The sequence below is a fragment of the Boleophthalmus pectinirostris genome, unplaced genomic scaffold (genome assembly GCF_026225935.1).
Source record: "Boleophthalmus pectinirostris isolate CB_2022bp ecotype Guang Dong unplaced genomic scaffold, ASM2622593v1 HiC_scaffold_2826, whole genome shotgun sequence".
Classification (NCBI taxonomy): domain Eukaryota; kingdom Metazoa; phylum Chordata; class Actinopteri; order Gobiiformes; family Gobiidae; genus Boleophthalmus; species Boleophthalmus pectinirostris.
The window spans coordinates 1,637,567-1,663,148 of NW_026571291.1; the positions used below are offsets into that span (position 1 = coordinate 1,637,567).

A 25,582-nucleotide genomic window follows, 5' to 3' on the forward strand; every position below is an offset into this window, starting at 1 on the left:
TTTCAAAGCGATTTAATCACAAGACACTGGTCAGGTCCATTACAAACTTCACCGGTTTGAACAGATTAGGATTAAGATCACATAAAGGCACCGGCGGTTCAGAGAGGTAACCCGACGAAACAAAAGATTATCGAGCAGGAAGTGTCAACCCTTCACAATAAAAGTCTACAATTATCAAGTATTACCAGGCATTTGGTGAGTTGTGATTGTGAGTAAAAGGGACCGACGCCGGACACGGACGTCAAATCTGTAAATTTTTTTTTTTTTTTTCAAGAGTAGAAACAGTTGAAAGAGAAACAGGTTTGTAAACATTGACGTAAAATATGCAAAAATTTACACGTACGATTGACGTGAACATGTATTACATTGGTTAGGAAGGGCATCCGGTATAAAAACAATCACAAATAATTCACCTTAGACATTCAAAAACAATTACAGATTTAAGTTTGTGTCCGGCGTCTTACATAAAAACATAAAAAAAACATCCAAACATTGCGTAACTTTTCCGGCGAAGAGCCCGTTTACCTGCTCGTTTCCGCGGCGATGTCATTGCCTCGCCCGGTTTTCCACTCCACGGAGTTTAACCGTATCTAAAGAGACGTATCTATCGCCACGGAGACGAGCAGATTCGTCAAGACTCTTCCCCCGAGTTATTAAACACATCTTGGGTCAGATCTGCGGAGAGGCGAGCCCAGTGACAGTGAGAAAGCATATATATCAAAAACAACAGAACAAGTGTAATCAAGTAGTATGCGCCAAATGGACGAGTTAAATGCCACACTCTGGAATATTCCGAGCGATAACATAAGAATGGAGAGCCTCGTATCTGAAAAGTTACGCAGTGAAGCTTTAACCATGTCTAAATAAGGTCAAGAGACTCTGAAATGTAACACCGCTTTGTACCAGAAATGTTCACACTGAAAAAAAAAAAAAATACAATTCTAGGTAAGTTAAAATAACTTAAATTAAGAACATTTTACTTTATTTGAGTCAATTCAAGTCAAGTTTTTCTTAATTCACGCAACATTTGATTTTGTTTCTTATTTTAAGTGCTGTAAGTTTTTTATTTATTTATTTATTTTAAGTGTAGCAAGATGTATTTTCATATTTTAAGTACCGTATTTTTCGGACTATAAGGTTCAGTATCAATTCTCTCATCTATTTTCATGCATAAATCATAACTCTCTGGATACGTGAGATTGACTAATGCCACACTCCGGAATATTCCGAGTGATAAAATCTCCATGGAGAACCTCACATCTGAAAAGTTACGCAGTGAATCTTTAAAATGGTCTAAATGAGCTAAACAAACTCTAAAAACATAACACTGCTTTGTATTAAAAATGTTTCATTTCAAATCTCTCTGGATATGTGACATAGATAAATGCCACATTCCGGATTATTCCGAGTGATAAAATCTCCATGGAGATCCTCACATCTGAAAAGTCACACAGTGGATCTTTAACCATGTCTAAATTGAGAGACTCTGACGCTTTGTCCCAGAAATGTTCAGTTTAAAATCTCTTTGGATACGGTAGACGGATAAATGCTATACTCTGGAATATTCCGAGCAAAGAATCTCCATGGAGAACCTCACATCTGAAAAGTTACACAGTGAAACTTTAACCATGTCTAAATGAACTACAGCAACTCTGAAACGTAACACTTTCTTGTACCAGAAATGCTCCGTTTAGAATCTCTGTTTACGCTAAACAGATAAATGCTATATTCCAGAATATTCCAAGCAAAGCAACTCCACCTGAAAAGTTACACAGTGAATCTTTAAATTTATCTAAAACAAACTGTGTCACGTAACATTTCTTCTCCCACAAGTTGAAAACAGGTCAAGCCTTTTAAAAGTTATTTCCAGCGCATCGTCGTCCGCCCACCGTTTTTGAGCAGGGGCTAAATTAGCACGCGCTACGGGACGACGCTAAGCTAACGTTTATGTGCGCATTTAAAAAACAACGGCGGCCATTTCGGGGAGCCGGGTTTGTCATTAGGAAACCACAGTGTAACAGACGGTGTGTTTAAAGCTACGTCTGAGGGGAAAAAAAACACACAAAAAACGCATTCTTGGCCATGTTCGGGCTAGCCGCTAGTTAGCACGCTGCGTGGGAAACGGCGGCTAACGCGGATACACCTTATGTTTATGGAGTTGCGTTTCACGGCGTTCCCAGACCAGACTATGTTTAACGAGGTTTACAGAAAGGTTTCATATAAGCGTGTTTTTTGTTGTTTTTTTTCAGTCACATACCACGCAGCTTTTGGAAAACAAAAACTATGCAACTTTAAAATGTTCAAATCTACTGATAATAACAAAAACTGCACAGGATTTCATAACAAATCTTGGTTTAGTCCTTATTTTCTCCTGGTTTAGACCTGGTTTAGTCCTGGCACTAGTTTAGTTCTGGTTTAGTCTTGGTTTAGGTGAGTTTTAGTCCCAGTTTAGTCCCGGTTTAGTCCTGGTTCAGTCCTGGTTTTGTCTTAGCTCTAGTATAGTTCTGGTCTAGTTTTAGATTAGTTCTAGTTTAGTCTTGGTTTAGTCCTGTTTTATTCCTGGTTTAGATCTGGTTTAGTCCCAGCTGAGTCCTGGTTCAGCCCTGGTTTAGTCCTGGTTTAGTCTCAGCACTAGTATAGTTCTGGTTTGGTGCTAGATTAGTTCTAGTTTAGTCTTGGTTTAGTCCCAGTTTAGTCCTGGTTATGCCTTGGTTTAGTCTTGGCACTAGTTTATTTCTGGTTTACTCCTGATTTAGTCCCAGTTTAGTCCTGGTTCAGTTCTGGTTATGTCTTGGTTTAGTCTTAGCACTAGTTTAGTCCTGGTTCAACCCTGGTTTTGTCCTGGTTCAGTCCTTGTTTAGTCCTGGTCCAGTCCTGGTTTAGTTCTGGTTTTCTTGTAGTTTTGAACGACAATGTCCCAAGTTGAACATCCCAAATAGTCAAAAAAAAAAATCTTAAAATCTTAAAATCTTTCTCATTTGTTGTGGCACAGTTCGGCAAGTTCGAATCGAGTGAACGAATACAAAGCAAAGTCTTCACTGTAAGCTCTTTTTTAATGTCCAAATTCCCCAAAAACGTAAAAAAAAAAAAAAATGTTCACGATGTAAACTGTGACGCTTAAAAATAAACACAACAGTAGAATTTTCTCGCATTTCTCTGTAACCTTCTACAGATGTTTCAGCCATACTTTAATGTCAAATTTTACAAAAAAATTTTAAAAAATTCACAGAAAAAAAAAAAAATCAGTTGATGCAAATACAACGTTCCATGATGTCCCAAAACTGTCAAAAAAAAAATTTGAGAGAATTTAAAAAGCCCCGTAACCCAAAAGGTCTGTGTACTGTTCGGTAATCAGGAAGTGCACTGTTAGAATGCTAGTTGTTGTGGCTTTAAAATGATAAAAATCAGGTAAAATCAGAGGCTTTAAAGATGTAATGATGCAGAGGGGACGGGGTTCAAAAGTCCGGCGTTTTCTTTTGGAGGTTTTCTCGACGTCTCGGTTTCGACAGAGTTCAAATCCACATTAAGGGTTTAAGGTTCGGTCGCTGAACACGAGGGTCAAAGTTCAGAGGTCAAAACCAAAGGATGTGGGAGACAAGATCCGGCTTTTCCGTGTCCTAATTTGTGTTTAAATGAAAAAAAAAAAAAAAAAACGTAGATTAACTTGGAGTTGGAGGACGGGTGAAAGTTCTGGAAAAGTTCTCAGGTGGAGATTTGCAGAGTTAGTTTACGGTTCACATTTCTGTAATTCCCGGGTTTGTCGACGTGAAACAAAAACTGGCACAAAGTTCAGAGTCTTTTCTGTCAGGATAAATAAACTTCAGTGAAATATTTAAAAAACAATGTACAAAAATAAAAATCAAAACCATCTTGTGAGCTCAAACTTGTAACATATTTTAATTTCATGTCTGAAGAAAAACCTTTGAAACTGGATAAAGACACACTGTGTAACATTTCTAGTGGATTACAGATAGAGTCTAACCAGGTCTACCAGGTCTAAACCACTGGACCAGGACTAAACCAGGACTAAACCAGGAATAAACATGGTCTAAAGTCGGTCTAAATTAGGTCTAAACCACAGGGCCAGGACTAAACATGGTCTAAACCAGGACTAAACCAGGTCTAAATATGGTCTAAACCAGGTCTAATCCAGATCTAAACCAGGTCTAAACCACTAGATCAGGACTGAAGATGGTCTAAACATGGTCTAAACCAGGTCTAAATATGGTCTAAACCAGAATTAAACTTGGTCTAAACCAGAAGTAAACATGGTCTAAACCAGGTCTAAATATGGTCTAAACTAAGACTAAACATGGTCTAAACCAGGATTAAACCAGATCTAAATATAGTCTAAACCAGGACTAAACCAGGTCTAAACCAGGACGTGGACCTAGAGGACAGGTGAAAGTTCTCAGGTGGAGTTTGCAGATTACACATTTGCAGAGTTGGTTTACGGTTCACATTTCTGTAATTCCCGGGTTTTTCGGCGTGAAACAAAAACTGGCACAAAGTTCAGCGTCTTTTCTGTCAGAATAAATAAACTTCAGTGAAATAATTGTCCAATTTAAACTCAAAAAACAGCGTAGAAAAATAAAAATAAATAAAAATCAAAAATCATCTTGGGCTCAAACTTGTAACACATTTTAATGCCATGTCTGAAGAAAACCTTTGAAACTCATAAAGCCACACTGCGTAACATTTCTCGTGGATTACAGATAAGCGTGTAACCTCCTGCGTAGCTGTTTTGCGTAGAATATTCCACAGTATGGCATTAAAAAAATCGCGACGTTTCATTGATTTCGTAACAGGTTTTTCGACAAACAATGCGTTCTTTGAGGGGCGCGTGGGGGCTCACCTCTCCGCAGATCTGACCCGTAACTTGCAGCGGTGCTCGTCTCCATGGAGATAGACTTGAATGCTTAATGCCGTATTGCGGAAGATATTGCAGGCACCGAAATAACACCTCCACGGAGACAAGCAGAGCACCGTGCCCTCCATCAGAAAAGTTACACACCTCGGCCACGTTTACAGGATCGTTTTTTAATTCCAAATGAATTGTTCAGGATTAAATAGTTCGGAATTAAATGGAAAACACTTTAAATATTTAATTCCGCTTAACGTTTGAGGTTCAGGAAGGTTTCTTGATTGGACAGAGACACCAACATATTTTCATCGACTGAAAGAAAACACAAACTTCAGCTGCTGCCATTTTTTTTTTTTTTTTGTTATCTCGGTTTCTCGTTACGCCACGGACACAAACGTGATCCGAAATTTTTCCGAAGTCGTTCCGAAGATAATGAAGCAGCAGCTGGAAAATTCCGTCATCACCCTTTACGTCCGTCAGCCGAAAAATAAATGAATTCGGCGTTAAAATAATTGGAAATAAACCACCCAGTTACTTCGGGATTCTTTTCCAAAGCGAAGTCCGAAGTCAGTTCTTTTTATTCGGAATTAAATCTCTCATGTAAACGTGGCGAGCGACACTTTAAATACGCGACTACGATTTTTGACTTCTAGTTCTAGTTTTAGTAAATTGCCACATGAAATTGGAAAAACAAAACAAACAAAAAAACACTAACACAGCAGTTGAACTTCATAGATAAATAGTTAAATAAAAACACTTTCTCGGGGGTTGCCAGGTTTGCTCTTTTCATCCGTAACTGTGAGGACTTTTGGGGTTGATGGGCGACGAGTCTTCCCTGCCGCGCTGCCCGATCAGCTGGTACAGTCTGTGGCTCAGGTTTTGCACTTGGCACGTACCTAGCTTGCAGCCCACGCGCATCAGCTGGGCGTGGTGGTGCTGCGAGCCGCGGGCGCTGAGGTGGCGGCGCGGTCGGAGCAGCGGGGAGCGTTCCGGAGCCGGGGAGGGATCGGAGGACGAGGAGGGGGAGGAAGCCTTGGAGACGGAGCGAGTGGACCGGCGCTGGAGGAGAGACGTCAGCCATTTCGTGAGCGGGCCCGAGTCCGAAGCGGGCGCAGACGACGGAGGCGCGTCTTCGGAAACGTCGAAGAGCTGGTTGATCAGGTCCGATCTGGGAAAAAAGAAAAGAAAGAAAAGAGGTTTGTTAAAATTATGAAGCTGAAACAAGTAGAAATAACTTTTTAATGCGTTAATTTTGCGTTAAGTAATTTTTTTTTTCAATTATTTTTCTCCTTTTAACGCCGTTTTTTTATTATTTATTTTTTTATTGTACTCGTCTGTTTCTGCTGCGGCGTCACAGAAAACAGAGAGAAAGAAAGTGAGATAAACAAACATGGAGAAGAGTGAGGAACTTTTACGTGACCATTTTCATTTTAAAGTTCTTCCAGACGGTGCAGTCGACACAGACAAAGTCATTTGTAAAACTGCAACACTGAACTGTCTTATCGCCGTAGTTTCTCGAGTCTGAAATATCACATAAACCAAAACAGTCTGTTGATGCCGACAAATCATTCAGTGAAACAAGTGGAGCGATAGTCTGATTCATGAGCCGGTTTCACTTTGTAGAAACCGTCTGACCTCGCAGCATTAGGATTCGTTCGCTCGACGGTAGGCGGGTGCTTTTTTATTAACCAATCGCTGCTATTTGGTCGTGACGTATGTAATGCGCCAAATCCCGTAGGAAGAAGGACAATAACGTCTTTCCTCTTGATAAAATTCACCAAACATTCTCTTTGTTCCGGCTTTAAATCCTTGATCTCAGGAATCGTTGCCAACACAGAATATATCACTCTATGCTGATTGACTGGTGCCCGGACTCGCACTTTCGGGGTTTTTGTAAATCGTCTAGTGTATTCTGATTCCTGATCTAGTTGCTGGAGAGAAATGAAATTGAACGGAGGCACTAGGTGGCGCCAGACTGACAAGTGGAGCGAGGTTTCAGCCGACCACGTCAGATGCAACATGTCAGAGCCGTCGCTTTGTATGCACTTTAATGCAGGGCACGTAGAGCATCACGAGCTTTCAGAGGCACCACCACTGCTCTACATCACAACCCCACACACCCCCAGTCTTACTTTTCCTCACATTAATAATAATAAAATTGACAAACTGCACTAAAGTGTTTTCTGTTTCTGTTTTTTCCTGTTTTTGACTGAGAAACATTAAAGCAGTTGCACATTTCAGTTTTGTATTTGGTTTGATTTGATTTTTTCAGTTGAGATTTACTCTGAACACTTTATTTTCCTGCTGCTGATCACATGAACTTTAATTTTCAATTCAATTCATTAAGTCAAATGGTTGGAATTGACAAACTGAACTGAAATTAGTTAGTTTTTTTTTTTTGAGTGAGATTCTGCAAAGGAAGAAGAATAAACATGGACTTTTCAGACTCGTGTCCTGCTCCTGTTGAAAGAAAAAGTCACAATACTCTACTTTTGAATTCATTAAATGGTTTTGTGTGTAACATGTGATTAATCATGATTAATCACAGAAACTCATGTGATCAGTGTGATTAAAACTGTTTATTTTTGCCCAGGCCTCATTTTTTGTCACTATGTTGAGAGGAAACACTTAAAATTTTACAAATATTTACAAGTATAATCAGTAAAATTTCAATTAGTATCAAGTTAATTCAAGCAACGTTCGATTTTGTTTCTTCTTTTGAGTCTAACTTTTTCAAATGTGCAGATGTTATTTCTTTGTCTGAAATGTTCCACAGTATGGCATTAAACCTTTCTAGACCAAACCGGACCGAGTTACGGGTCAGATCTGTGGGAAGATCAAAGGTCGCAGTGTTGTTTTTCGAGGTATTTTTGAGCTATAAAACCACCTGTAATTGAATAAATGTAACTTCCAGCTGTTTTAATGTCACACTGTGGAACATTTTAAGTCTCGTTCGCTTCAGATTATAGTTTTCCCAGCGCCGCGTCTGTTATATTTGGACTCGCTCCTCTACAGCTGGAGACGAGACTCGGCCAAAAGGACAACGCAGCAAGTTTTGAGTCGGCCATTTTCCAGACTCAAAACAGGCCCGGAGCATTTAAAGCCGCACTGTGTAACTTTTAGAGCTCGAAAACACCTAGAAAAATAAAGTGATTGTATTTAGAGTCGCGGTGTATTTTTAAAAAGTTATATTTTGCATAAACAGTTGCTGGAGCTTTGACGTCTGAGAGAGAAACTGAAATCTGAGCCTGTAATCTGAAGATGTTTGTACCAAAACACTGAAGATTCTGTTCCCTGCACAGGACAGTTTGTTTTCTAAATAAACGCAGAGTTTGGGATTTGATAATTGTGCCGACTCAAAATCTGCTCCTGTCTGCTCCTGTCAGGTCCTGTGGCTCTTTATCTCTCTGCTCCTGTCAGGTCCTGTGGCTCTTTATCTCTCTGCTCCTGTCAGCTTTTGTCTGCTCCTCTGGCTCTGCTCCGGTCAACTCCTGTCTCCTCCTGTCTGCTCCTGTCTGCTCCTGTCTGCTCCTGTCAGCTCCTGTCAGCTCCTGTCTGCTCCTGTCAGCTCCTGTCTGCTCCTGTCTTCTTCTGTCTGCTCCACTGGCCCTTCACCTGTCAGCCCATGTCAGCTCCTGTCTGCCCCTGTTTGTTAATCTGGCTCTGCTCCTGTCAGCCCCTGCCTGGTCCTGTCTCCTCCTGCCAGCTCCTGTCAGCTCCTGTCTCCTTCCCTGACTCTTCACCTGTCAGCTCCTGTCTACTCCTGTCTGCCTCTGTCTACTCCTGTCTGCCTCTGTCTACTCCTGTCTGCTCCTGTCAGCCCCTGTCAGCTCCTGTCTCCTCCTGCCAGTTCCTGTCTGCCCCTGTCTCCTCCTGTCAGCTCCTGTCATCTCCTGTCTCCTCCCCTGGCTCTTTACCTGTCTGCCTGCTCCTGTCTGCTCCTGTCTGCTCCTGTCAGCTCTGATCTGCTCCTCTGGCTCTGCTCCTGTCTGCTCCTGTCTCTTCTCCTGGCTCTTCACCTGTCTACTTCTCTGGCTCTGCTCCTGTCTGCTCCTGTCAGCCCCTGTCAGTTACTCTGGTTCTGCTCCTGTCAGCCCCTGTCAGCCCCTGTCCTGTTTTTCTGGTTGTATAACCTCTGAGCCGCAGCTTTAATTCTCTGACTGTTTTTTTTTCTAATCTTCTCGTAAACAGAGGAAACTTTGTCGACACAAATAAATAAAACTTATTCAATTTTGCGATTAACTCTGGATTTCCTGTTCTGGGTCATTTTGTAACAGGTGAGCCTCGACTTGGATTACAACAACATAAAGCAGCACTGTGTCACTTTTCGGCGTTTAACCGGTGAGGGGCGAAGGAAGCGCGCTGTGATTGGCCGACGGCTCAGGGGGGCGGGACAAGAAAGAGCAGGTAACAATATAACTGTAATCATTGAATAAAAGTGAGAATTTTAAAAGCAAAGTTTAAGTTTTGCTTCTGTAAAACGTAAACAAATGTGCTCAAAGCTGCATTAAACACATTATTACTCAGTGTTTATCTGAGTCGTCCTCGTAGGAAACAAAAAAAAAAAAACTTAAATTCTCCACGTTCACCAAAACAGGGAGGAAATGCCGGGAAAATGACGTCACGATCCTGGACTAAAGGATTAGGCTCAAGTGTCGTTCATTTGTTTCTTTTAATGCGCCTTATAATCCGGTTGCCTGATTCGTCAGATGGTTTCACTTTGTAGAAACCGTGTGACCTCGCAGCATTAGGATTCGTTCGCTCGACGGTAGGTACTTTTTTATTTAAACCAGTCGCTGCTGTTTGGTCGTGACGTTTGTAATGCGCCGCTAATGGGGTTAACTGGTGTATTAAGCTTTTCCTAAATCCCGTAGAAAGAAGGACAATAACGTCTTTCCCCTTGATAAAATTCACCAAACATTCTCGGGAATCGTTGCCAACACAGAATATATGTCTCTTCACTGATTGGCTGGTGCCCGAACTCGCACTTCTGGGGTTTTTGCAAACCGTCTAGTGCAGAAGTGTCAAACACAAATTCACAGAGGCCAAAATTAAAAACTGGGATAAAGTCGTGGGTCAAACTAAATATTTATTGAAAAATTTCAACAATGTCTGCATGTTTTCTCTTCTTTTGAGATCTGTAATGTTAAACCTTTTCTTATTAAAATAAATGTTTAATAATAGTTTTGTTTAAATATTGAATCCAGAACAAGCAGAATCTAAAATAATAACAACATTTTAAATAAATAATGTCTCTATATTCGATCTGTAGCCGGCGGGCAGCTCTAATACATGTTTGATATGATTTCGCGGGCCAAATATAATTATATCATGGGACAAATTTGGCACCAGGGCCTGAGTTTGACATGTCTGATCTAGTGTGTTCTGATTCCTGATCTAGTCGCTGGAGAGAAATGAAATTGAACGGAGGCACTAGGTCTTATAATCCAGTGCACCTCCTGTATGAAAATAGACGAGAGAATTCAACATTATTGACATTGAGCCTTATAGTCCGAAAAATACGGTACTTCAAAGCTGTTCTCTTTTGACCAATCAGAGCTCGCCTAGTCACTAATATTACTTTTAATTTGGCCATTCGGTTTCAGTAAAGTGTAGAGATGTAACGATATCCAAGTCTCACGATACGATATCGTCACGGTACGGTATTTATTGCGATATCGTGGGAAAGCTCATGATTAGGCGTGTAAAAATAAAAAAAAAAACAAATCTCTCAGGTCGATATTTTCACAATATACATCTCACGGTACAATATTTATTGCAATATTTTGTGGAGGAAAACAAAACTCTGAATATGCTTACTCCAAAGAACTAAGACTTAAAAGTGTTAGAACTGTTATTTCTTCTTGTCGTCTGCACTGAAATGGAGCAAAGGATCATGGTCTATGTAGTTCTCTGTCTTTTTTTTTTTTAGCTATTGCTGCACCATAACTCTTCATTTAAACAAAGAGACTTGTAATTCGATATATTGTGATGGTCCACGATAATATTGTGAGAACATTGACGATACGATATCACGATATTTCGATTATTGTTACATCCCTAGTAAAAAGAGTTAAAACAAGTTATAACTTAGGCTTGACTTGTCCACATCACCAATCACACCTGGAGCAGTGACAGCCATCGCTACGGTAACCACCAGAACAGTCGCTACAGTCGCTACGGTAACCACCAGACCAGTCGCTACGGTAACCACCAGCATTCAAACTGCAGCCTAAACTAACCTAAAACTAGAGCGTAATGACAGAGACAAACCTGCAATAAACGTCCGAGAATAAAACGGGACAACGTGTCATTTAAAAGCTGCACTCTGGAACTTTTTCTCACGGAGGATCTGCCACCCGCTTCTCTCTACGGACATTAAGGCTGAGTATCGTTGAGAAGTTGCGGATACAATACATATCTCGATACACAGGCCACGATACGATACATATCTCGATATACAGGTCACGATACGATACATATCTCGATATACAGGCCACGATACGATACATATCTCGATACATAGGCCACGATACGATACATATCTCGATACACAGGTCACGATACGATACATATCTCGATATACAGGCAACGATACGATACATATCTCGATACATAGGCCTCGATACGATACATATCTTGATACACAGGCCTCGATACGATACATATCTCGATATACAGGTCACGATACGATACATATCTCGATACATAGGCCATGATACGATACAATATGAGATACATAGGCCACGATACGATACATACCTCGATTCACAGGCCACGATATGATACTTATATCGATACACAAGCCACGATATGATACATAGGCCACGATACAATACATAGGTCGCGATACGATACATATCTCGATACATAGGCCACAATACCATACATATCTCAATACACAGACCACGATACAATGCATATCTTGATACATAGGCCACGATACGATACAAACGTCGATACACAGGACACGATGAGATACATATCTCGATACATAAGTCACGATACGATACATATCTTGCTACACAGGTCACGATACGATACATACCTCGATACAGTGCACTTTCGATTTGATATATTTCAAATCGATTCGATACGGTTCAATAAAAATAAAGTCTAAATCATGTCTGTGACACTAAAAGTCTTTGTTAAATCACTTCTTGTGCAAAGTTCAGATGAAACACAAACATTTTAATCATCAAAATCTGTGAAAATGTCAAATGTGTCGCATAAAGGAGTTTCCTTCCTCTGAACCAACAACAAAACTGTAGCTGTAACAAAACAAATTAGTAAAATATGTCAAAAAATACTCCACAGTAGGGCATTAAAATGATCTATCAAATGCAAACTGTCAAACTATAAACTCCAGCCAAACATCACGTCTCCATGGGAACGAGCAGGTAGCGTGTGTCAATAAGAAAAGTTATGTAGTGCACCTTTAAGTGAGTCAGAGTTGAAAAAAAACAAAAAAACTTGTTGACTCTAAATATGTTTTGTCATTCTTGTCTAATTAAATAAAGGTGTGTGTTTGGACAGAAGATGTTCTTTGCTTTGAGTCAACTTAAAAATAACACGTCGATGGAAAAAGATGATGTAACGTATTTGCGCGAGGTTCTGGTGGAAGGGCATCTGGCTCAGTGAAGCGTGTTAAAGAGAAGAGAGCGTCGTCTGTAAACAGGCCCATCTGCCTCTGTTTGAGCTCAAGTTCATTTAGGCCCCGACTCCAGTCTGGTCCCAGAAACTGTCCACAGCAAAAGGACCGAGGACTGAGATCTAAACCAGGTCTAGATCAGGACTAGACCAAGACTAAATCACTAGACCAGGATTAAACCACTAAACCAGGACTAGACCAGGACTAGACCAGGACTAAATCAGGACTAAACCATTAGACCAAGACTAAACCAGGTCTAAACCAGGACTAAACCAGGACTAAATCACTAGACCAGGACTAAACCAAGACTAAACCAGGTCTAAACCAGGACTAAATCATTAGACCAGGACTAAACCAAGACTAAACCAGGACTAAACCAGGACTAAACCAGGACTAAACCAGGACTAAATCACTAGACCAGGACTAAACCAAGACTAAACCAGGACTAAACCAGGTCTAAACCAGGACTAAACCAGGACTAAACCAGGTCTAAATCAGGACTAAACTAAACCAGGACTAAAACCAGGACTAAAGGACTAACCAAGACTAAACCAGGACTAAACCAGGACTAAACCAGGTCAGGACTAAACCAGACTAAACCAGGACTAAAGGACCAAGGACTAAACCAGGACTAAACCAGGACTAAAAACCAGGACTAAACAGGTCTAAACCAGGTCTAAACCAGGACTAAACCACTAAACCAGACTAAACCAAGACTAAAGGACTAAACCAGGACTAAACCAGGACTAAACCAGGTCTAAACCAGGACTAAACCAGATCTAAATCACTAGACCAGGACTAAACCAGGACTAAACATGGTCTAAACCAGATCTAAACCACTGGACCAAGAGTTAACCAGGTCTGAACCAGGACTAAACATGATCTAAACCAGATCTAGACCACCAGACCAGGACTAAAACAGGACTAAACCACTAGACCAGGACTAAACATGGTCTAAACTCTGTCTAAACCAGGTCTAAACCAGGTCTACATCAGGACTAAGTCAGAACAGTTTGAGTAAAATATTTACTTGTGTTTTTTTAGTTTTTTTTAACTCATCCAGAAGAACAGAGAGAAACTCCGGGCTTCATGTTGTGTTGAAATAAAGTGGAACGTGTGAAGTGTGTGAAGTGTGTGAAGTGTGTGAAGTGTGTGCAGGTCGACACCAGCAGGGGGCGCGTGACCTGCAGGGCGATGGAGAAACCTGGCGCCGCTTCTCGTTCGCGGTCGTTCTCAGCGCGGCGTTTGTTAATGCGATTACACGGAGCACAGATTAACTTGTTTTTGCCACCAGAGAAAGTTTTAATAAAACGCTTCAGTGTGACTTTGATAAACTGAAGTGTGTGTGTGTGTGTGTGTGTGTGTGTGTGTGTGTGGACTGGACCGGGTCAGGGCTCGAGGTTTACACATACACACGGGTGAAGTGTCTTGCTCATGGACACAACAACAATATGAACTGCAGAGCTGTCACTAAAGCAGGTCTAAAACTGGACTAAAGCAGGTATAAATCAGGTCTAAAAAAGGACCAAATAAGGACTAAACCAGGACTAAACTCGGACTACACCTTATCCTGCTGAGGTGGGTGAAGTGTCTTGCTCATGGACACAACAACAGTATAAACTGAGGAGCTGGGACTAAACCAGGAGTTAATCAGGACTAAAGCAGGACTAAAGCAGGTCTTTAAAGCGCCTGTATCCATGCAGATTTGTCCGGGGTAATGTTGCACACATCAGAAGTATTCAGGTCTTTAATCCACTCTGGAATTTTCTCTTTTTCTTTAGCTGTGACCTCTGACCCCTGTGGAGCCAGACACTATTTATACACCTGAAATATACTCCATTACCCTGAAATATACTCTATTACCCTGAAATATACTCTATTACCCTGAAATATACTCTATTACCCTGAAATATACTCCATTACCCTGAAATATACTCTATTACCCTGAAATATACTCTATTACCCTGAAATATACTCTATTACCCTGAAATATACTCTATTACCATTACCCTGAAATATACTCTATTACCCTGAAATATACTCTATTACCCTGAAATATACTCTATTACCCTGAAATATACTCTATTACCCTGTACTGCCTTGTACTACACTGTACTGCACTGCACAGTACTACACAGTACTATAAAGTTGTACACACAGTAGTAGACAGTAGTACACAGCAGTACACAGTAGTACACAGGAGTACGCAGTAGTACACAGTAGTACGCAGTAGTACGCAGTAGTACGCAGTAGTACGCAGTAGTACACAGGAGTACGCAGTAGTACGCAGTAGTACGCAGTAGTACACAGTAGTACACAGGAGTAACAGTAGTACGCAGTAGTACGCAGTAGTACACAGTAGTAGTACAGGAGTACGCAGTAGTACGCAGTAGTACGCAGTAGTACACAGTAGTACACAGGAGTACACAGTAGTACGCAGTAGTACGCAGTAGTACACAGGAGTACACAGTAGTACACAGTAGAACGCAGTAGTACACAGTGAAAGTGAAGTTTTGACATGAGCAGATTCAGAGTTGGTGCAGTGACTTTGTTTTATGTGAAAATGTTCCTCTTCATCAAACTGAGGCAGATTTTAAATCTGAGGCAGATTTTCTGAGCAGGAACTGAACATGTTTCTGTTTTTCTGATTTATTTTTGTTCCTGTTTCTGCTTAAATCAGCTTCATGCAGCGAAAGAGAAAGTGAAAGTCGTTTGTGTTTCTCTGGAACTGCAGATCGGAGCTGATCTGTGACTAACAACAGACAACAGAGGGCGACTCAGCCCACGACAAAACATCTCCTCTTCCTCTCCTCTTCCTCTCCTCTCCTCTCCTCTCCTCTCCTCTTCCTCTCTTCCTCTCCTCTTCCTCTCCTCTTCCTCTTCTCTTCCTCTCCTCTTCTCTCTCTCTCTCCTCTTCCTCTCCTCTCCTCTCTCTCCTCTTCCTCTTCCTCTCCTCTTCCTCTCCTCTCCTCTCCTCTTCCTCTCCTCTTCTCTCTCTCTTCCTCTTCCTCTCCTCTTCCTCTCCTCTTCCTCTCCTCTTCTCTCTCCTCTTCCTCTCCTCTTCCTCTCCTCTTCCTCTTCCTCTCCTCTCCTCTCCTCTTCCTCTTCCTCTCCTCTCCTCTTCCTCTTCTCTCCTCTCCTCTTCCTCTCCTCACTCAGACTCAGAGAGTCAGAACTGTGTGATTTCAGGAGACAAAGTTTCCGCTCAGACTCTGTATCAGTGTTAAATGAGTGAGTGTGTCTGTGGTTTCACTTCTCTTCTGTTGGTGATTAAACTTCTGCTGCTCTTTCACTTCTGAGGTTTTTGAGGTTTTACAGAAGAAATTTCATGTCATTACACAAATACATGAAGTTTTCTCGTTTATGTGTTGAATAAGAAACTGTGAAAGTTTAAACTCTGTAGTTTATCCTCAGAATTAGACGAACAAAACAAAAACATGTTGCAGTTTCTGTGATTTGTGTGAAACTCTTCAGTAAAACAAGAGAAAAGTGCAGCATCTGAGTTTGGATTTGTCAGTCAGGTCGTTGGATATTTGTCAGTCAGGTCGTTGGGTATTTGTCAGTCAGGTCGTTGGGTATTTGTCAGTCAGGTCGTTGGATATTTGTCAGTCAGGTCGTTGGATATTTGTCAGTCAGGTCGTTGGATATTTGTCAGTCAGGTCGTTGGATATTTGTCAGTCAGGTCGTTGGATTTGTCAGTCAGGTCGTTGGATTTGTCAGTCAGGTCGTTGGATATTTGTCAGTCAGGTCATTGTTTTTTCCTTTGAATCAGTGACGAAACTGAAGTTACTGTAAATTTCCAAATCAAGATTTCTCAAAAACTAAACAGAGCTGAGTCATAAAACTTTGTCATCAAATAAAACAGATGACATGAAGGTGTTTTTTTTTTTTTTTTGGATTTAACTCAATTTTGACGAAAACAAAAAATAAAAACCGCAGTCCTTTGAGACGAGTGTGGGCCTAATTTTCTGTTTCTTGTGTTTTTTGTTTGTTTTTGACTCTGTGCATTTTCCCTCTGACCTGAGTTGGAGTAACTTTGACGTGGACGTGAACATAATGCACTGATGTAACGGAACATTTTGTACTTTAAAACAGAAGTAAACAGACGTCCGCCCCTCAGTGTGTGTGTGTGTGTGTGTGTGTGTGTGTGTGTGTGTGTGTGTGTGTGTGTTACATCAGGACACTCCCTCGCCGGGCCCTCGCTCTTACACCTGCTGTGCTTCTGACGACACCGCAGTCGCCAAAAACAACAAAACGTGAAGAAGCTTTTATTTTTGTTTTTGATGCTCTGACTCGTCTCTTCCCTTTGCTCTCTGCGCTAAGTCACTCCCCCTTCAGAGCGTCATCGCAACACAATAAACGTGCGTCCAGCTAATAAAGCTACTGCACAGCACATCGGTCTAAACCAGGTCTAACGTGGGACTACACCATATTCAGATGAGGGGGGTGAAGTGTCTTGCTCATGGACACAACAAGAGTATGAACTGAGGAGCTGGGACTAAACCAGGACTAAACCAGGTCTAAACCAAGTCTAAACCAGGATTAAACCAGGACTAAGCCAAGTCTAAACCAGGATTAAACCAGGACTAAACCAGGTCTAAACCAGGACTAAACCAGGACTAAACCAGGTCTAAACCAGGTCTAAACCAAGTCTAAACCAAGTCTAAACCAGGATTAAACCAGGACTAAACCAGGTCTAAACCAGGTCTAAACCAGGACTAAACCAGGTCCAAACCAGGTCTAAACCAAGTCTAAACCAAGTCTAAACCAGGATTAAACCAGGACTAAACCAGGTCTAAACCAGGTCTAAACCAGGACTAAACCAGGATTAAACCAGGTCTAAACCAAAACTAAACCAGGTCTAAACCAAGACTAAACCAGGTCTAAACCAGGACTAAACCAGGTCTAAACTAAGTCTAAACCAGGACTAAACCATATTCAGCTGAGGAGGGTGAAGTGTCTTGCTCATGGACACAACAACATTATAAACTGAGGAGCTGAGACTAAACCAGGGTCTAAACCAGGTCTAAATCAGGTCTAAACGTGAACTAAACAAGGTCTAAACCAGGTCTAAACCAAGAATAAACCAGATCTAAATCAGGTCTAAACATGGACTAAAGAAGGATTAAACAAGGTCTAAACCAGGACTAAACCAGGACTAAACCAGGACTAAATCTGTCCTTTTCCTGGACTCGTGACATAAAACTCCTTAAACTCTTAAGTACAATTTCTTTAAACGATCATTCAGGTTCTGGAAATGTGACTTATTTCTATCAGCTTTTCCCTGTAGTTCCCGGCGTTCCCAGTAGAGAGCGCTGCCTCCCCGCTCCCGTCCTCCTCCGTTCATTTTTCACGTCCTCGTATCAGCTCCGGGTCCCATTGTCCCACCGACCCGACTCCTGTTTATCCTTGTTATCAAATCCACCTGAGGAATGAGCCTCGGATAAACCCGTTCCTCCTCCTCCTCCTCCTCCGCACGCGTCACATTCTCCGCTCGGCAAACAAGAAATCCCGCAGCCGATCGCCACGGCAACAGGCGTGTTTGAGTGTTTACGGCCAAACGTGGGGCAAAAAGAGAAACTTGAAGCCGAGCAATAAAACGTGAGCGGACAAGTGAAAAGGGCTTCATGTCGGTTTTGGCTTTGTTTGTCTCGCACGCTGCTGTTGTTGTTGTGTCCTCGGGCAAGACGCTTAAGCCTCATTTACAAGTGTGAATGTGTTGTGAGTCAGACTGGCAGCCTCTCTTCTTCACTCTACCCCGGGGCAGGTGCGGCGGCAAACGTAAAGTTCCATCGCCGAGTGAAAATTGCGAAACGTAAAAGGTTTTGAGTCAATTAAAGGAGCTGTATTGTTTTTAAAAAAATGTTCTTTCATCGCAATTTTCTGGTCCGTCAGCTTCTTGTTTCCATGGAGACGTCGTTGCTCTGTCTGGAATGTTACACGGTGTGACTTTAAACAGCTCGACTTTACGTTCACGATGGGGGTTTTTGGCGTTTTGACTGTGAGCCGGGGTCGCCTCTCCACAGATCTGACGTGGAACTTCTGTCTGGTTTGGTTTGGTTTGGTTTCGTGAAGAGGCATGAACGACATCAGGACTAAACCAGGACTGAACCAGGACTAAACCAAGACTATGTCAGGACTAAACCAGGACTAAACCAGGACTACATCAGGACTACATCAGGACTAAACCAGGACTACATCAGGACTAAACCAGGACTAAACCAGGACTAAACCAGGACTAAACCAGGACTAAACCAAGACTATGTCAGGACTAAACCAGGACTGAACCAGGACTAAACCAAGACTTTGTCAGGACTAAACCAGGACTAAACCAGGACTACATCAGGACTACATCAGGACTAAACCAGGACTTAACCAGGACTAAACCAGGACTACATCAGGACTAAACCAGGACTACATCAGAACTAAATTAAGACTAAACCAGGACTATGTCAAAACTAAACCAGGTCTGAGCCAGGACTAAATCAGTGTCAGTCCTGGTCTCAGTCCCAGTTTGGTCCCGGTCTCAGTCTCGGTTTCAGTCCTCGTTTCAGTCCTGGGCTCAGTCTCGGTCTCAGTCCCGGTCTTAGTCCTGGTCTCAGTCACAGTCACAGTCTCAGTTCTGGTCTCAGTCCCGGTCTAGTCCTGGTTCAGTCCTGATTTAGTCCTGATTTAGTCCTGATTTAGTCCTGTTTTAGTCCTGTTTTAGTCCTGTTTTAGTCCTGTTTTAGTCCTGTTTTAGTAATGGTTTAGTCCAGGTTTAGACCATTATCCGTTTTTTCTATTTTTCATTTAAACACAAAATCAAAAACTGAAAAAAAAAAAATCATTATCTGTTTTTTCATTTTGGTTTTGGAGACAAATAATGAAGAAAATCATTTTGCTTTTATTTTGAAAAACGAATGAACGAACGACACACAGATTAAACTCCCTCTAGACTAGAATTAATCCAATTTAGAACTCGTACGTCGATAATAAATCTGAAAACAACACGATTAACCTGATAGAAGTTTTAAAATCTCGTCCAGATCAGAGACATTTGCGGTCCAGGTCCGGAGCCTTGGTCAGGACTCTCCCCGGGCTCTGACTTAAATCTCGTTCTTAAACCTTTTATCGCATTTGAGATACTCGGACTGTGATTTGTGGAGCCGTGTCTCAACGGTCACAAAACATCCCGAGCGCTCAGACTAAATAAACACAGATTGCGAAAACTGTGTCAATGTTGTTTCAGCCGCAAACTCTGTAAAAAGTGACGCGAGCGCAGGATCTTGTATCGCGTCATTTGAAAAACTGTAAAATGAAACAATCAAGACCTGTTTTTAAATTTTTTTCCATGTGTTTGAGCAAAATTTGGACCCACAGTGTTCAGTTCCAGTCAAACGAAGCTCATCGAGGCTGAATTTGACGTCACAAATTAAGAGTTGGCATCGATTTAAGGAAAAAAATCATGAAATAAAAACTCCGGGATCATGTAGCGCGGGTTAATACGAACATTTTAAGTCCAAAACAAGGATCCTGACTGCTGCAATTACAGAGAAACGAGGCCACGCTTTTTCAATACAAAGCGAACTGGAGCCAGAGTCGATGGAGCCGGAAGCGCGGCCGTGAACACTTCCGGTTTAGAACTCGGCGGAGAGCGAACTGGCACTATGTCCGTTCATATAAACAGTCTATGGGCAGTTCTATTGTTTAAACAAGTTACGATAAAAAAAAAAAGTCCACCGCCGTCTGCGTCTAAAAGGAGCGTATTGATATTCAAGCCTCACGATACGATATCGTCACGGTCTAAACCTCACGATACGATATTTATTGCGATATTTTGTGGAGGCTAAAACTGTTACAAGACTGTGAATATGTTTCTTTTTCCTCTTAAAACGCCTTGACAAGATTTAATCCAAAGAACTAAGACTTAAAAGTGTTGGAACTGTTATTTCTTCTTGTCGTCTGCACTGAAATGGAGCAAAGGATCATGGTCTATGTAGTCTTTTTTTTTTTAACTATTGCTGCACCATAACTCTTCATTTAAGCAAAGACACTTGTAATTCGATATCATCATCATCATCATCATCAAGGACAGTGACAAAACAAAACAATAAACATTCATGTTTTTAAAAGACGACCGCACCAGTGTCTCCACATGTTGGACTGATCTCTTATTGCACTGAATCTCAAATTTGTGAGTGACATTATTATTTCATTGTCCGATTTGTTCAGTCTGCACATAAAACTGTACATTAAAATTCTTAGTGCAGCTTGCAGAGTTTTCACTCGAGCAGTAACAAACATTTCAGTGGCACTCGTCCATCGTGGCTCCTCAAAAGCTCCGTAAAGCGTCACTGTAAACACCTGCAGTCTTTGCAAACTGGCTTTTTTATAATCAGTCCAGAGATGAGGTGTGTACAACGGTGAACAATAAGATTTAAACAATAACAACTTTACATCATTTGTACAAGAACCAAACTTACACATAAGAGTATTTGCCTGAGCATAGATCGTCCTCCACTGTCTGTACATCATCATCATCATCTGTCATGTCCGCGGTGATGATCTGCCCGAGATATTTAATTTTTGTTGTAACAGACAACATGACATTTGACAGGCAAAAGTCAGGAAATCTCATGTGCTTATCTTCTTTGGTCCTACAGGTCATGACCAGACTCTTGGTCACATTATACTTTAGATCAATGGTCACCAACCTTTTTCAGACAAAGATCTACATGTTTGGTCCGAGAAAAGAGCAAGATCTACCAACACGAATGTAAATAACAACAACAAACGTGATCATGTTTATAGTTCCAGACAGCTTTACTTTTGCAATCTTACTTAAGGAACACTCATTACAGAATGGGGACTAAAAAACTCTCTGCAAGAAAAAAATGTGCAACTGCAATACAAACAAAATGCAAACCAAATGCAGTGAAAGCAACCAACATAGTGCAAATCTGACCACTAAACAGCATTAAGAGTATATCGAAGGGTTAATGAGAGAAGTTCTATTATTATCAAACTCAGGGCGATGGCTGAGTCTGAATTTCCTTGGATAATGTTTTGAAGTTTGGTTTATAGTTGCAGACAGCGAAACTGAGACAATCTGTTTCTGTGTTTGGATCTGATGATTTTCATTTGTGAAAAGACAAGTTAAACCAAAGTAAGAACTCACTTTCAATGCACATCGAGTATCACAAATTGTTGAATTAAGCTGGAGATCTACCGGGAACACGGCAAAGATCCAACTGTTGATCGCGATCTACAGGTTGGTGACCAGTGCTTTACAAACACTGTTAACACTGAACATGTACCAGTCAATCATAACCATGTGCAATTATTTTTAAGTCTATTTTTAAATTATTTTAAGCTATTATTTATTATCTGTGTTACCTTTTCCTGCTGTTCTGAAATTGTGCGTTGCAACACTGGAATTTCCCCACTGTGGGACTAATAAAGGCATATCTTATCTTATCTTATCTTTAGATCCTGCTCCACACCGTAAGATAAACACATGTTAAGTAGCTGCTGGAGACCAGAGGTGCTCGGACTGAAAATAACCATATATATTGATAGATATATTGTGATGGTCCACGATATTACGTCCCTAGCATCTAATGAGCGTTTTGTTGCGTGGTAATCAGGACGTGCACATTTGCATGCTAGTTGATAGCTGCCGAGAGCTGTGACAAGTGCTTATAGTAGTAGCTGAGTTGATAAAAGTGTTTGTCCACTGATCTGAGGTCAGGTAGTTTCGAATCGAGCTCTCGAGATTGAAAAAAAAAAAACATCTTTGGTTGAGCGGTCGCAGATGAGCGCTGTCGTCGTGTCCTTGGGCAACACACTTAACCCACCTCGCCCCCAGTGTTTGTGTGCACTGGTGTGTGAATGTGTGAGTGGTTTCTTGTTGTGAAGAGCTTTAAGAGACTCGCAGGTGGAAAAACGCTGTAAAAAATAAAATAAAAAAGTGACCATTTATAAACTCTAACTCGGGGATCTTTAACCTTTTGCGTCCGGTGAGCTTTAACTTTACGAAGTGAAAATGCCGGAGCGCTACTCACTTTATCGGCTGAAAGAAACTGAGTCGATACAAGAGGGCAAGATGTTCTATTGTTAGATGCCTATAAAAAAATTAAGCCGTTATTCTTTTATTAGTGCACAAAGTTCAAAATAACTAGTGATGTAACAGTAACCGAAATATCGCCAAAGTTCTCACAATAATATCGTTGGACCATCACAATATATCGAATTACAAGTGTCTTTGCTTAAATGAAGAGTTATGGTGCAGTAATAGGTAAAAAAAAAGACAGAGGGAACTACATAGACCATGATCCTTTGCTCCATTTCAGTGCAGACGACAAGAAGAAATAACAGTTCTAACACTTTTAAGTCTTAGTTCTTTGGATTTAGTCTTGTCAAGGTGTTTTAAGAGGAAAAAGAAGCATATTCACAGTTTTGTTTACCTCCACAAAATATCACAATAAATATCGTACAGAGAGATTTGGATATCGTTACATTTCTAATCGTGAGCTTTCCCACGATATCGCAATAAATATCATATTGTGAGGTTCATACCGTGATGACATCGTATTGAGATTTGGATATCGTTACATCCCTAAAAATAACACATTCACAGTGGTAATTAATCAAATTTGAGTTATTTAGTACAATACGTATAATTCAGAAATCCTTTGGCGAGTGACTTATAAGTAGTCTGATTCATGAGCAGGTTTCACTTCGTAGAAACTGTCTGACCTCACAGCATTAGGATTCGTTCGCTCGACTGTAAGCAGGTACTTTTTATATTTAACCAATCGCTGCTGTTTGGTCGTGACGTATGTAATGCGCCACTAACGGGACTAACTGGTATATTAAACTTTTCCCAAATCCCGTAGGAAGAAGAACAATAACGTCTTTCCCCTTGATAAAATTCACCAAACATTCTCTTTGTTCCGGCTTTAAATCCTTGATCTCGGGAATCGTCGCCAACACAGAATGTCTGTCTCTTCGCTGATTGGCTGGTGCCCGAACTCGTACTTTTGGGGTTTTTGCGAATCGTCTAGTGTTTTTCTGATTCCTGACCTAGTCGCTGCAGAGACATGAAATTAAGCGGAGGCACTAGGCTATTTAATCAGCATTTCTCTCTCAAAAAATCAAAACACTTTACGCAAAACTTTCAAATTGGAAATAAATATAGTCTACAAATATGAACCTCAGAGCAGTTTTGCGACGCATAAAACATAAAATCAGTAAAATAAACTTTGAAATACATGAAATAAGTCATAGAAAAACATAAATGTATCTAAAATAAACTCTATATCCAGCTGTTCTACAACCTCTATATTAAAAACTGAGATAAATATACTTATTTATATTCAAAAACATCCCAAAATAAACCGGGGTTTTTGCGAACCGTCTAGTGCAGGAGTGTCCAAACTTTTTTCATCAAGGGCCACATTTCTAAACACAGATGAAGCAGAGGCCGATCGAGGGCTGTAGACTGATGCTCAGTGCAGAGAATAATTGAAATATGTGCAGGTTTAACATGTTAGAATGAACCATCATCTTTATTCATGTTAAGATCCTTAAAATCACACACGAAATATTAAATATTAGCTTTATCAAGGTAGATTTTCAAAAAACTTGCAATAAAAAAGGAAATTTGGGCCAATTCACCTGGAAGTCTGAGGGCCAAGAAAAATTTGTCTCAGGGCCGCATTTGGCCCCCGGGCCATAGTTTGGACATGCCTGGTCTAGTGTATTCTGATTCCTGACCTAGTCGCTGGAGAGAAATGAATTTGAGCGTAGGCACGAGGTGGCGCTAGTCTGATTCATCAGCCGGTTTCACTTCGTAGAAACCGTGTGACCTCACAGCGTTAGGATTCGTTCGCTCGACAGTCGGCAGGTACTTTTTTTTAATTTAACCAATCGCTGTTATTTGCCCGAACTGACCTAGTCACTGGAGAGAAATGAAACTGAGCGGAGGCACTAGGCGGCGGAGAGCTGATGGTAGCTCTAACTGCTCTAACTTGACTTAAAAACTACCACTTCATGACATCACAAGGTGGACCAGAGCATCTTGAGCTTTGGAAATGTAAACACACTAACAGTAAAGAGTGACTCAAACATGTGAATGAAACAAAACACAACTCCAGCTCTGTTTTTAGCAGGTAAAAACATTCAAACCTGACTTAAATCTCACAAGAGTCAGTTTTAATATCGGAACTTTAAAGTATTTTTAGAACCTGTTAAAAATCCAAACACAGAATTTCCACAGCGGCTCATAAAAAGTTCCCAGCGAGCTTATCTGCTCCCGAGTTTTATTGTGTCACGAGACGCCGCGACCTTCACCCCACTTTGTCTGACTGCAGGAGCCGGCGCGCGCAGAGAGTCGCCGTTTACGTGGAAAACTACGGAACAGGAGGTTATCTCCGGAACATTCCGCCCAGAAGAGAAGTGGAAGTCCAGTCATGCAGGTCCAAACTCCTCCACCCACAGAGACTCGAGAGGCGTTTGGGGAACACTGACCTGAATCACACTGTTTTGTGATTTTAATAAAAGGGTTCTGCTCAAATTTCACTTTTTAAACCAAGAACTGACAAAAAAACAACAAAATTAAACTTACTAAGTATCGAAAATCAGACACTAATCCATCCTAAAACTAATATCGAATCTAGATCCTCATTTTTTGCAAGTACTGATACCAAAAATGTCATCAGAAATGAACCTTTTCACATTTTAAAAGAAGAATTGAAAAAACTACAACAAAAAAAACTTACTAAGTATCGAAAATCAGGCACTAATCAATCCTAAAACTAATATCGAAAATAGTATCCTCGTTTTTTGCAGGTATCGATACTAAAAAAGTCAGAAATTAACCTTTTGACATTTTAAACGATGAATTGACAAAAAAACAACAAAATTAAACTTACTAAGTATCGAAAATCAGACACTAATCCATCCTAAAACCAGTATCGAAACTAGATCCTCATTTTTCAGAGGTGTTAATACTAAAAAAGTAACTAAAAAAGTTTTAAACAATTGACAAGAAACAACAAAATAAAACTTACTAGGGTTGTTAT

The 25,582-nt window shown here is 40.9% G+C and overlaps 1 protein-coding gene across 1 annotated transcript in view; it reads right to left on the reverse strand.

Moving 5' to 3' along the window:
* adm2a (adrenomedullin 2a) overlaps window positions 1-25,582 on the reverse strand; it is a 30,442-nt gene continuing 4,860 nt past the window's right edge. Inside the window, exon 3 of the mRNA XM_020941059.2 lies at window positions 1-6,032. Within this exon, the coding sequence (XP_020796718.2) occupies window positions 5,651-6,032 (382 nt within the window). The 3' untranslated portion in view covers window positions 1-5,650. The remainder of the gene's footprint in view (window positions 6,033-25,582) is intronic.